The sequence below is a fragment of the Rhinolophus ferrumequinum genome, chromosome 17 (assembly GCF_004115265.2).
Source record: "Rhinolophus ferrumequinum isolate MPI-CBG mRhiFer1 chromosome 17, mRhiFer1_v1.p, whole genome shotgun sequence".
Lineage (NCBI taxonomy): Eukaryota > Metazoa > Chordata > Mammalia > Chiroptera > Rhinolophidae > Rhinolophus > Rhinolophus ferrumequinum.
The window spans coordinates 7983076-7996208 of NC_046300.1; the positions used below are offsets into that span (position 1 = coordinate 7983076).

The window sequence follows — 13133 nt, forward strand, 5'->3', positions numbered from 1 at the left end:
ATCTAAGCCAGATGAATAGCTAGGTTTGGCTGGTCATCATTTTTAATTTCTGTTTTGTTTACATATTGATTAATCTTTGGTCAAGTATTCAGTACACAGCATACATCAGTATTCAATGCAGTAGAGCTTGACGAAAACGTGGTTTGTCGTGTGGTGCCCTCTCAGGGCCGTCATCCTCATTAGTTCAGGTTGGCTTGACGTCATTTGGCTCCCTGTTTCCTGACCCCAGATCACACAGGACCCTACAGGGCCAATTTCTCACATTGTCTGGAGGACTCGACTCTTAGGGTCACATATGTATTTTCCTGTCAGTAGCTGCCAGACCCACACTGCCCTGTTTTCTGGTGAATGTGTCTGTGGAACCATCCTTTGGCAGGACTCCCTGGGGCTATTGCTGACCTATAGCTCTTCTTCCCACTTTCCTGTTACCAGCCTATTGCAGAGGCAAAGATTCCTGAGAAGAAGGCCACGCCCACCAAGCCGGCCACGCCCTCCAAGCTGTCGGCCTCTGCCCCGGCCTTCAGGCCTGGCTCCAAGAGCACCCAGACTGTTCCAAAAGCCACAAAAGCGACAGCAGCTGCCTCTCTTGCCTCAGCTGGACCAAGCAGTAGGAGCAGCTCCATGGCTCTGCCGAAGAAGCCCGCAGGTCAGTGTTGTCACCCTTCCCTCCTGTGGGAACCCGCGGGGAGGAGAGTGGGGCTGTGCCCCAGCTGTCACTCCAGCCAGCCTCACGTAGAGCTGTCAGAGCTGCTTATGCATCTGTCCTCCACGGGGTACGCTGGAACGGGGAGTCTTGATCTCCATGCAAGGTTAGCAGATAGGCGTATTCAGAAAAATCTTGAGTGAAGGGGACTCTTGGGAATTCTCAGGTCGAATTTACTTTTTAGTGTTGCCACAGCACCCAGTACATTGTGGCCATGGACCTACGGGATAAGAAATAGGCCACTCAGTTCCATAGGTGTGTGTTGATATCCCCTTCTATGCCACATGGAAGGTATTATCAAGACTGCAAAAGAAGATGCATGCCTGACCTTAGACCCTGCAGCGGGCCCAGTCCGTCTACATAGGCATCTAATGTGCTGCTCTATCCCCAGAGGCCAGCACAGCCCCAGCTCAGAGGGGACATTCAGCAACTGTTGAATGAATAAATGAATCTCAGTATTGGATGAGCTGTTCACTAGGTCCGCTTGTTAAACGTTGTGTCAAAAAGTGTATGTTTGTGGTGCAGGGGTCAAGACTGAGGGAAAACCTACAGACGTCAAGAAGACAGTTACAAAGTCTGCGTCAGGTAATACCCACCCCCACTTTGTGGAACCCTAACCTACACCCCCACCTCTTCTGTGCCTTGCAGGCTCCTTTCTGCTCTCCCCATGAATGCTTGTTGTCTCTCACTCCTACCTTTGCAGCTGACTTGAGTCGCTCAAAGAGCACCTCCAGCAATGCCATGAAGAAAAACGCCCCTGTCCCTGGGGCAGCCCCCCCAGCAGGCACGGTGCCCAGTCGAGTGAAGCCCACACCCACGTCTCCCCGGCCCTCCGGGACTTCTGCCGTGGACAAGAAGGCCACGTCAGCCAGGCCCACCTCCTCGGCCCCCAGGCTGAGCCGCCCACCTACCAGCACTTCTGCCCCTGATCTGAAGAACGTTCGCGCCAAGGTTGGCTCCACGGAAAACATCAAGCATCAGCCTGGAGGAGGCCGGGTGCGTCCAGGGAGCTTGGGGTCCTTGGCATGCTGGCCCCTGCTTCTTTCCCTGCCTCATCCCACTTCTGTTCCCCAGGCGTGTCCTCAGCTCACCTCCATGAGCGCAGCAGAGCGCGGCAGGCAGGACGTGGCCTCAGTGTCAGGGAGTTTGAGCCTGGGCTCCGTGCCCTGGCAGCTGGGAAGGGGTGGCCGAGTGCTGGGCTTTCTCTTCCCATCCAAGTCAGAGGACTCCTGTTTGTATGTTGGGGTTTAGGCTTATATTTTTGTTTCGAGACAAAAGCGTTCTTCTACTTTACAAAACAAACGGAGAAGGCCTCTGAGACTGAAGGAGAGACACTGGCCATGAACCCAGTGTGTCATGGTTCTCACCCCTGCACTTGGGCAACAGGAGAGGCAGCTGGGTGGAGAGTCTGAGAGAGGTGAGGGTGTCCCCTGGTGGCCAGGATGACTTGCTGCTGTGATTCCCGGCTGTCCTAAACCAAAGGACTGCTCTAGAGTGTTGTGATGGAGAAAGGCCTGGCGGGCCTTTGTGGTTGCATTCATCCCGGAATTGTTTAATTGTTAGCAACCATGGGGACTTGCTGTGTGGAAAAGGTGGTGGCAAAAGTCCGAGTTCCAGTCCCCGAGCAATGCCCTTCGTGTCTCCTATGTCATCTTGAGCACTTAAACAACGACTCCCCACTCAGGGCCGGGCCCTTCAGTTGCTTCAGTCCAGAGCTGTTAAAAGAGGGCCCGAAATGAAACAGGATCCTCGTACTGTTGGAAGACACTGATGGCAAACTGGGAGTAGTCTGAGTGAGGGCCTGAGACTGGCCGTGGTGCCCCAGCCAGACCTTGGGGGCTGCAGGGAGGCCGGCCGGCCCACCTCCCCATCTGCATTCCTCTTAGGTTTCATGGTGCCAAAGTCGCCAAAGGAGGGCTTGGTGGGGAGTTGATTAACTCGGTCTGGTGATCAGATGATTTTCTGTTGTTACATACCTGAAGGGTGTGACACTTCTGTCTTCAGTGGTGGCTCCCTGTGATCATGGCAGTTTGCTTGGGGGCAGATGGAACATTTAAATGGGAGGGCGTTGTGGCTGCTATATGTAACTGCAGCCCACACTCGGGAGAATCGCTAGTCCAGCCCTCCTTCCTGCCTTTTCTTCGTGAATGGTGTCTTGATCTCTTCCCCACGTCCCAAGACTTTGGTCTGCAGCTCCTCCCTCTGGCTTGGTCTACCCTGGGAAATGGGTGTTTTTTCCCTAGGAGCAAGAGTGGCCTGCTTCTGCCTGGTGGCCTGGCCTGGATTTGAGTTCCCAGCCTTCATTCCCATTTGGCATTTGGGCTCTTATCCTCTTGGTTTGAAATTTGCCCTCCCTTTATCTTCATCTAGGCCAAAGTAGAGGAAAAAACAGAGGCAGCTGCTGCAGCTCGAAAGCCTGAACCCAGTGCAGTCACTAAAACACCTGGCCCAGGTGCGAATGTGCAGAAACCGCCTGCGGGGAAAGTGAGTTTTACTTAGATTTTTACCTCTTGAAGGTAAAAGATCGTCAACTGTTCTTCTAGCCTGAGTCACTTTCCCTTCTAATTGCCCTTTATTTTCCTGTACTTGAACTGGTTTCTCCTCTCTCCCATGTTCCCTCCTCTGTTTTCGATGACTCAGACAGCAGAAAAAGTTTTGTAGTAACCCTGAAAGTTAACAGAGTTTGGAGCCCTTTAGCCCTTTGGGGAATATTTATTCAGCTGGATGAGATGGATCCAAAACTTTTAGCCACTTCCTTCACACTGACCTTGATCTGAAAGCCACCCATTATACGTGCGCGCGCGTGCGCACACAGGGCACCCAGTTTCCTCCTCAGTAAGACACGCACGGGTACCCTTCCAGCACCTGGCACCCCGGAGCTCCTGTGCTTTCAGCTGAGGGCCCCTTTTGTAACACTGCTTGGTACGGGGATGACTTCATTTGTCCTGGTTCCCTACGTCACCTCTTAACTACAAGTTAGGGTGCTCATTGTAACAGAATCCATCAGCAGAAGGGGTGCAGCATCAGCTGGAGGGCAGAGGTAAGCTAAACCTCTAGGTTAGCTTCTAGGTTAGCTTCTAGAATTAGCTGCGGGAACCTTCTTCCCTTAGCTGTGCCAGGAAGGGGCTGCCAGAGAGGCCTGAGCTCCAGCCCTTAGGAACCAGGATGGATCTCAGCCCAAGGGATTGGTATAGGCAGCGAGGTGAGGAGGGCTGCGCCATGGCTCCGGGCTGACTCCGGGAGCTCCTGCAGGTCTCTGGCTCAGACCAGGGTTCAGTTGAGAGTGTTTTTCTAACCAGCCATTCACCAGTGAAGGTGTAAAGAAGGCGAGAAACGGCGAGGTATTTGGGTCTGAGTTTCTCCGGGTGGATTTCTCTGTTGTGCGGAGAACGCTTCAGTTTGGGAGCTGCGTCATTTGCAGAGGGCTCTGAAGGAAAGGAAGGAAGGAAGGAAGCTGGCAACTGTTCCTTCTGGAGAAGGCTCCAGAGGAATTCTTTGTTCCAGCCCTTAGAGCCTGAGCCTTGTGTGGCTCCGCTCCAGGGGAGCCCTTTGCGTGCTGCGCCCCCGTGTGCATCGTTGCAGCCCTGTCTGTCTCTGCACACCAAACTCACAAGGCACCAGGTGGCATCTGGAGGGTTGCGTCAAAACGAAGTCTCCACCTGAACCCCAGTTGTGCTGTGCTCTCTGGAGCCGGGAGGACGCGGCTGCGCCTTCTCCTGCGCCCCCCCTGGTGCCCAGGATTGTGTTCACAGCCGAGCGTTGTCCCTTCTTGCTGTTAGCGTTAGTCCTGTGCCCTGTTAGCCAGCTGCCCAGGCCTTTTCCCAGCAGCCTTTGCCTCCCAGAGTGGGGAGCAGCTGTTCAGGCCCTAGATTTCAGGGAAGTGCATCCTTGGGTGAGGACTGGTCCGGATGAGCAGGACCTTTGCAGAGAGGAGCCATGGGACACTGTGCGGCCCCAGCTCTGGGGAGGAGAGCAGGCAGGGGGCAGCGGGGCCAGCTGCTGTCATGGCAGCCTTGTGAACCCCAAGGAGCAGTGATGAGAACCCTGTCGTACTTACAACATCTGCTTCTGTCTTTGTGTTGTCTGTTCATGTTTTCACTCCTTTTCCTGCTCCTTCACATTCCTTCCTCTGCTTTCCACAGCTGTTCTGCTGAAGGTGGGGGCGGAGTTGTAACAACACTCTTTGTTGGTCACCGTGATCACATGCAGACTCACTGCCTGCCCTGTGTCTGTTCTAACCAGCCCTCTCCCTTTGTGTTGTTTTTTTCTGTTCTCTAACACTCCAGGTCCAGATAGTCTCCAAAAAACTGAACTACAGCCATATTCAGTCCAAGTGTGGTTCCAAGGACAATATTAAGCATGTCCCTGGAGGTGGTAATGTAAGTATCAGCTCTGGATACCTGGCGTCTGAGGCATAGTCCCCTGTGGGGCACACGGGGGAGAGGGCCCCCTGCCCGAGCTGGCAGGACCTGGCCCAGGGCTTTCCTCAGGAAGCAGACCCACGAGTGAGGGGAGACCTGGCTGCTCCCAGAGGCTGGTGAGCCTCCCCACAACACCCCGCTGGCACCCACTCGGCGTCTCCTCAGCCCTGTGGGTGGGAGGCCCTGGATTTCCCCCAGCTGCGTCAGACCTGGTCTGAGGGTGGCGGTCAGCGGTGAGCCTGTCGCCTGTCCTGAGTCTGCTCCCGTGGTGCACACCTCTGCGCCCCCCCCGAGCATGGCGGGGTCCACATTTCTCCAAAGCCCAGCCTGGAATCCTCGTTAGTGTAGAACCAGGGTGTTAAACATATCCTCCTCCCCCCACCCGCTTTTCTCTCCTTTGTTACTCTCCTGCTCTGTCTCTCTTCTACTACTCCCTCTCCTCTTCCGATCTTCACGTCCCTCTTTCCTGTCTACTCTGTTTCTGCCATTTTTTTCTTTTTCTGGTCCCTCCTTTATTCCCTTTTCCCTCCTTTTCTTTTTGTCCCCTTCCCTCTTGCATCTAGACATCCTTTCTATCCTGCCTCTCCAGTGCTAGCCCTAAGATCTGTGTTGGGGACACAGGGAGGTCCTGGTCGAGGGAGAGATGGGGCCACGTGTCATTGTCAGTGTGTAAGGAGCACCCCGTTTTCCATGTGCCCTGTGACTGCGCAGGTGTGCGGGGCTCTGCAGCGCGCACGGGCGTGTTGGGAGCTGTCGTGTGCAGCCCCTGCCCTTCGCTGCTTCCCACCTGTTTCTCCCCCTCCCCGGAGTGAGAGAGCTGTCCTGTCTCCGACTCTGGGTTCGTCCGGCTCTTCCTCCCTCCTGTCCTGAACTGGACTATGTCCTGCTCTGCTCACCCTTCTGGCTGTGGGGCTGTGTCCCCTGCCCCTGGGTGGTCCTGCCATCCCGCCCATGGCCTACAAGCCCCCAGCCCCGCAGTTCTCCCGTGAGGAATGGAGCATCGCACACCCCTTTCTTGCCCACTCAGCTCCCCCTTACCGGACCTCCTTCCCAGTCATCTCCCTGCCAACGGCTCCTCCTGATGTGGGCAGAAACGGTGTCCTTTGCACGCAGGTGCGCGTGTTTGGCCAGCTTGGTGGTTGGTCAGACATAAGCCAGCCTTGAGCGGGATCACCTGAAGTGGGTGGAACTTTTAAAGGCAGAATCTGGTTAAGGTGACAAAGGTCCAGCCTGTGGGCGCCCAGGTAGGCAGTGGCTCTAGCTTTTTGTCTCAGGCTTTTGTCCTAGATGAAGATAGAAGGAGAACAGGGACTCTGAGGGGATTGGGTCATGTGTGCGTGTGCACGTGTCACACAGAAATGCCTTCATGTACGTTGTGCGGTGTATATATAAGAGTTCTGGAAATAATCTTTGTCTGCACTTGCTGTGGTCTTCACACCACATACACATAGCATCAATACGATAATTTGTGGAGGAGTGTATATTTTTTAGAGCATTTCCAGTTCTGGAGGCTCCTGCAAACAGCAGAGCTTTCAGATTCCGCCTGTGAGTAGTGTTTCCCGGTGGGATGAGGAGGATAAAGAGCCCGGGTGTGGTAAAGCCACGTGAATACACGCACCGTGGAGGGCGAGTGTCCCTGGTCTGTGGGCCGTGCAGCACCGAGCGGGCGGCGCAGCCCCGTCCCCGCCACAGCCCCTGCTGTGCAGAGATGCTGGAGTTACTGCCGGGGTGAGGCTTGCAGCAGGGTCCTGGCTGGTGCGCCACACACCCGCACACACGCAGACACAGCCCTTCTCGAGAGCCAGGGGGCAGCAGGAGGGAAGAGAGCGGCTCCTCCTGGGGCTGCCGATTTTAAATTTTGCAGCAGTTTTAAGTCCATTTCATCTTGGGGATGGGGGACATGTGTGTGTAATAGGTTCCCAGACCTGTTGGCAGTGTCACGTCAGTAGCTGATTTCTGCAGTGGGCCCGTGGGTGTCACAGACCAGTGGTGACAGAACACAGCTATACCAGGTACAGTGGGTACAGACTTGGTCGTGTACCAAGTAGCTTCTGTTGGCTGGGGACAAGGGGGCCAGCTCTGGAAACACATGTCCTAGGCCAGAGAAGCAGCATAAGACTCCCTAAAGCTGGAACGTCGAGGGGCAGCGAATAGCCAGGGGACGAAGCGGGGCCTCTTGGAAGCTGATGGTGGGTCCTCCTCATCCCAGCTTGAGGAGGCAAAGCGCGTCTCGGAGGGTGTCAGCCTTGGAGTGGGACACAGTAAAGTTTTTTAAAACTTTCATTATAGGAATTTTCAAACATGCAAAAGCAGAAAAAGTAGTGAAATGGACCGGATGTACCTTTTACCCAGCTTCATTTATTATCTTTGTGGCCAATCTTATCTCCGTGTGCCCGCCCTAATTATTTTGAAGCCAGTCCTAGATATATCATTCATCTGCACATTATCTAGTATATAACTTTAAAAGGGAACTCTTTAGTATGCATGTGTGTATATACATTAAAAAAACCCACCAACATGTAAGACAGCTTTGCTTATTTGAGTCAGGATATAGTAGGGTCCAAATCGATTGATGTGTCTCTTATCTCTTATAATCTGAGCTTTCACGTACTCTACAAGTTACATGTCTAGTTTTTTCCCCACAGTCATGTTTTTCATAAGTAAACTAAATGGTTTGTGCTAGCCTCTGGATTCTGCTGATTATGTCCCTATGGTTTCATTTCACATATTCCTTTATCCCTCAATTTTCTTTACATTGATTGAGGTTTGATTTCCCCCCGTACATTTTTAGACTTTCATAGGGATTGATAATGTTTCTGCCAAGAGACCCATCATGTGTCACTCTTCTGGTCATTTCTGTCTTTGTGATGCTGTCAGTTCCTGGTGCCCAGACCCACGAGTTCAGGCAGGTGCTTTTCTTCTGCATTTATTGGCTGGAATACACCTATAAAGTGAAACGGCCCCTCATCAACTGTTCTTTAATTGAGGACTAGGCACAAGGGCAAGAAGTGGAGGCTTCAAGGGCACACACGCCACTGTCAAGGAACATGTGGGCTCCGTACCTTGGTGAGGGCCCGGCCGTGGCGACAGACCGGTGTGAACGCAGCTCCTCACAGATGGTCTCTGGGGGCAGTGTGAGCTGAGCTTGCCACGATTGCTGCAGGGAACATTCGTTTAAGCAGCCGCCACATGTTTGGCTGGGAAAAGTACGCTTCCCTATGGCCCTGTGTAGGGTTAGCCTCATCGGCACGATGAGACGAAGTGCAGGCTGTTGTTTTGATGGTCACAGGTGCTCTGTGAATAATTATTGAATCCGTAAAGCAACTGGTGTCTGGTTGTTGCTGCTGTCCATTCAGGAGATGAGGTGAAGGAGAGAAGGGGTGAGACTACAGCCAGGGGGGCGTTGGGGAGGGCCGCCTGCGAGCTGGGCCTTGAAGGATGGCAGGAGGATGGCTCATGACAGTCAGTCTCCCATTAAGATGGCCGAGGCGAGGGTCCTTTGATACTTCGCAATTCATTTTTGCACACACAGAAAAAGTCACTATACAATCAGGCTGAATGAATGGAAAGAAAAGCATTAGAGACTGTCTCAGAACTTAAAAAGGCCTTCTCCCCTAAGCTAAACTGAAACTATGTAAAAGGATTTATTAAAAAAAATAATAAGTGAGGATGGCTCAGGCAAGATGATGGTTATGGGAGATTAGTCTGCCAGTTGCTGGGCTGTGGGTAGGAATACAGAAAGAGGACACCACATCTGTCCTCTTGGAACACAGTGGACACTGTATTTCCTGACACTGGCAAAGGGAAGACAAGGTCCTACAAGGTCACTGCTTAATCACATTGTGACGAAGCCCACCAGAAGGTGTGACACCTGCTGGCAGTGCTCTGGGGGCCACTGCATGAAGGAGTCGATGGAGGTGGACAGCCAGGCTCTTCCACACTTGCATGCCACTGGGTCACTCTCAGGGGCCCTGGAGTCCCCATCCAGGGTCCCAGCAGGAACTCCTGTCTGTAGATGTCATTTCGCGATTGAAAGACATCCATCCCATCAGGCCTGGCAGTGAGATGGTTTTCCGTGGCTCCTGCAGCGCAGACATTGATGAGGGTCTCTTGGCTGGTTTAACATACATAAGTTTATCTATAGATAGGTAGATAGCTGCTGTCAGCCATGAGGGGAAAAGAAATGGAAGGAAATTGTCCAGTTTATCTCGGGGCCAAGGAGTTGGTGGGTAAGATTCGAGGTGGCACAGAATAGACATTTCAGGAGATTTGCATCCAGAAATCTGGGAGAGTTGCTGTCTGGCCGACGCACGGATTGGGTCTGGAAGGGAAGGCCTGCGAGTGTGTGAAAACTCTGGGAGTGGGGTCAGAGCCACAAGCAGGGTCAGGATGGATCAAAGGGTCTTTTAAGCACTTGGGAGGTGACCGTGACCTTGAGCGGACTGAGATAGGAGCTTACAAAGGGAGAGAAACAACTTGAACGTGGAGAAGATTATAAAAGGAACGTGGGTTTGGCTCTGACAACATCCCCTCTCTCTGAGGCAATAAGATTTTTGTGCTTTCTTCTCAGGTTCAGATTCAGAACAAGAAAGTGGATATCTCGAAGGTCTCCGCCAAGTGTGGGTCTAAGGCTAACATCAAGCACAAGCCTGGTGAGTGGTGTCTCCCTTGCCCCAGGACGCCTGGCCATGGCCCTGCCATGGGCCGGCAGGGTCTCACCCCTTACGCCCATGTCATTCCATAAAGATCCCTGGAGCCACCCCTCACAGGACACAGCGGTGGAACAGTGCTGTCGTCAGCCCATCAGGGAGGGGGAATGGGGATGTTGACCTCTTAGTGGGAGGGGGAAGTGGGAAAGGCTGCCATTTGCATATGCATCGTCTTGACCTGCTGTGCATGGCACTGCTGACCAGCCCTAGGGGAGCTGAGCGCACACTCCAGGAGCTGATGCGAAAGGTCCAGAGAGCAGGCGGCCTCACCTGTCAGACTCTGGAGCAGAGGTGTTCCCACAGTGCAGTATCCTCCACCAGCCCTGGCAGGATGGAGCCGCTCAGTGAGGCCGCCTCGGCCGCGGGCATGGATCTTATAGCCGCAGTGTGCGGTTTCCTTCCAGCCTCGCATCTGGGCTCTTGTCTGAGCAGAACCTGGGCTCTGGCCTCGGCTGTCACCCTGACAGCCTCTCATGCCCTGGTTCGCGGATCCACAACAGATTTGGGGCGGGAGGTACCGTCGCGGCCTTAGCCTCAGGCCCTGGCTGGTAGGTGTGGTGTCTCAGAGGTCAGTCACCACGGCCTGGTTAGGGGAAGGCCAAGAAAACTCCCTTCTCTCTTAGCAAACCTGGCATCCGTTTTACAACGTGTTCTGTTTAAAAGGATGGAAACAATTCAGCCCTTAACTAACCTTCCTTTTCCCCCTTTTATCTGGAAAATCCACTCTTGGGCAATCTCTCCATCCTTAGTGACACTGAGTGACCTGACGTCGTTTTTGGTGGGGGGCTGTTACTCCAGTGTGCAGGACACCTGGAGATTGGGCAAGAAGCCTGCTGTTGATGGGAGCCGAAAGGAGATGGGAGCGTGAGAGACTGTCTCAGAGGGAGCCGACGGGCTGGTCGGCGGTGAGGATGGCTGGCCCTGAGCCCACGGCCACACTGGCCTGTGATCCCCATGTACAGGCTGCTCCCCACACACCTCCGCCAGGGCGCTGGGTCCTGGGGCTGGCCTGGCCCTTTCACAACTCGGGCCCCACGCCCTTTGCCTTCCCTTCTTTTACCACAGTGTGATTCGGTTTAATGGTTCAGACAGCCCGCATTTCCGTCCTGTCTCGGTCAGCCACTAGCTTGGCAGTGACTTTGGGGAAGTCACTTCTTTCCAGCATCAGTGCTAGCAGCTGGAGAACAAAGGTCCCGACCTTGACGGACAGGGCGTTCATGGGACTGAAAGGAGGCTGGTCAGTTAGACCGCCGTGTCACGCGGCCCGAGAACCAGAAGCAGACGTGCACTTGGCACTTTGGGAGGCTCGCCCTGCCCTCCACGCCCTCCCAGCCTGGTCAGCAGCTGCATGGGCTGCGGGCGGCCGTGGTGAAAGGGTGCCTCCTGTTCTGTGGAGCTGTTCCCTCTGGCTGGATGGAGACATGGTCTCAGCCTGTCTGAGAAGAGCAGCCCTGTTTTGACAAGTGTGTTCCTTGTGCCTCGTCTGTCCTCAGAGCCACAGGGAGCAGCTCACATTTTCCTGGTTTGTGTTGGGCACTTAGCTCATCCTTGGCCGCGCTCGGATTCCTGTGCAGGCGCCTGGCTCTGCCTGCAGAGGGATTGCTCTGCGACCCTTAGGGACTGATGCCCTTTTGGTTGCAGGTGGAGGAGACGTCAAGATTGAAAGTCAGAAGTTGAACTTCAAAGAGAAGGCCCAGGCGAAGGTCGGGTCCCTGGATAACGTGGGCCACCTGCCTGCGGGAGGCGCCGTGAAGGTAGTGAGTGGGCATGACAGGGATGCCCAGGGCGGGGGGTGTGCGGTGGAGTCGGGGTCCCAGCAGGTGGGTGCTGTCACCGCCCCTCGGTCTCCTCAGGAGTCATGTTTCCTCCTCACCGTGGCTGTTTCTCATCGTCTGTCATTAGTCGTGGGCGAGGCAGGAGAGGCGGAGACCCCAGCTGGAGACAGCCTTCTCCTGAGACCATGGCCTGCCTTACGTTTTGAGCTCATCTCAGCCATTTGCAGAGGAATTGTGGGCTGGGGCGCAGGTCACCACAGGGTGGGTGATCTGCATGGTACAGCTGCCCCCACCCATCCACTCCCTGAAAGAGGGGAGTGTGGGTACATGCCTCACGTCCGTTGCAGGCCTGGGAGCAGGAGAGCACATTTTCAGCTGCCCGTGGCCTGTCCCAGAGGCTTCCTCGAGTGGCAGGGCCCACCCTTGGGACTGGCTAGGCCTCTCCTCCCTGCCCCCTCTCTCCTCCCTCCCTCCTTCCACGCTCCTGCAAGACCCTTTGTGTGCCAAGATGCTGTCTATCCTTTGTTCCATGTTGTCGGTGGGTTTGAGGCCATGGGGCAGCCTCTGGCAGGCTTCCATGCTGAGCGAGGAGAGGGGACAGGAGCGCCCCCCGCTGGGCCACCCCAGCCTCCCTCAGTGCTGATTCAAGCCCTCAGTAGCCTCCTTGAACACTTGGGGTCCTGACTTCACAGGCTCATGTCCCCACCCTTCTCTAGTCTGTCTCTGAGGGGTGCGGGCTCAGGTGTAGTCACCTGTCCAAGGCCACACTGCAAATGTGTGCACACCTGGCCTTTCGGACCCCAAGTCTTGTGTTCTTTTCTTTATTCACTTTATCTCCCTTTCTTTATTATTTCTGGAATCATCTTTCTAATACTGCCTGGCCTGCGGCATCGCTGAGATGGTTCCTCAGCCTGTTGCTAACCATCTGCGATCTCATTTTTAGTGGGTGTCAGCCTGGTTGAGAAGCCTGGCACCTCCCACCTCGGAGGCTTCCCGAAGCCTCGCACTTCACAGCCGAAGCTCCCAGTGTTACTAGCCAGGCTGTGCTCTTCCTGCCAGGAGTGATTCTCATGGGTGGGCGGGGGGAGCACCTGTCCAGAGTCTCCAGGTGACTGCCCCTTAACCAAGGGGGCGGGGGCTGCGTGTACGACCCCCCACCATCACCCCATCCCATTCCCTCTCGGACTGACCCTACACTGTCTCCCCCACTGTTTCATTGTAGACCGAGGGCGGTGGCAGTGAAGTCCCTGCGTGTCCGGGCCCCCCTGCTGGGGAGGAGCCGGCCATCCCTGAGGCAGCGCCTGAAGCTGGCGCCCCCACTTCAGCCAGTGGCCTCAGTGGCCACACCACCCTGGCAGGGGGTGGTGACCAAAGGGAGGCCCAGACCTTGGACTGCCAGATCCAGGAGACAAGTAAGTGGCTGGGCTTGGCCTGAGGGCCAGCCAGGGGCCCTGCCACTGGCTGCAAATTGAAACTCCTTTGTTTGTTGACTAGAGTGTGGCCTAAATTTTAATGGCGCAACCTT

The 13133-nt window shown here is 54.8% G+C and overlaps 1 protein-coding gene across 18 annotated transcripts in view; it reads left to right on the forward strand.

Annotated features, from left to right (window-relative positions):
- The window catches only part of MAP4 (microtubule associated protein 4), a 151610-nt gene that overhangs the window by 136220 nt on the left and 2257 nt on the right, over positions 1–13133 (forward strand). For 10 of the 18 annotated variants that reach the window (XM_033132255.1, XM_033132256.1, XM_033132260.1 and 7 more), the window contains 8 exons: positions 433–646; positions 1229–1288; positions 1407–1699; positions 3074–3187; positions 4990–5082; positions 9695–9776; positions 11475–11587; positions 12831–13020. In XM_033132255.1, the coding sequence (XP_032988146.1) occupies positions 433–646; positions 1229–1288; positions 1407–1699; positions 3074–3187; positions 4990–5082; positions 9695–9776; positions 11475–11587; positions 12831–13020 (1159 nt within the window). Of the gene's footprint in view, positions 1–432; positions 647–1228; positions 1289–1406; positions 1700–3073; positions 3188–4989; positions 5083–9694; positions 9777–11474; positions 11588–12830; positions 13059–13133 lie in introns of those variants that run through there. The other 8 variants (XM_033132259.1, XM_033132266.1, XM_033132269.1 and 5 more) reach the window with 5 other exon arrangements.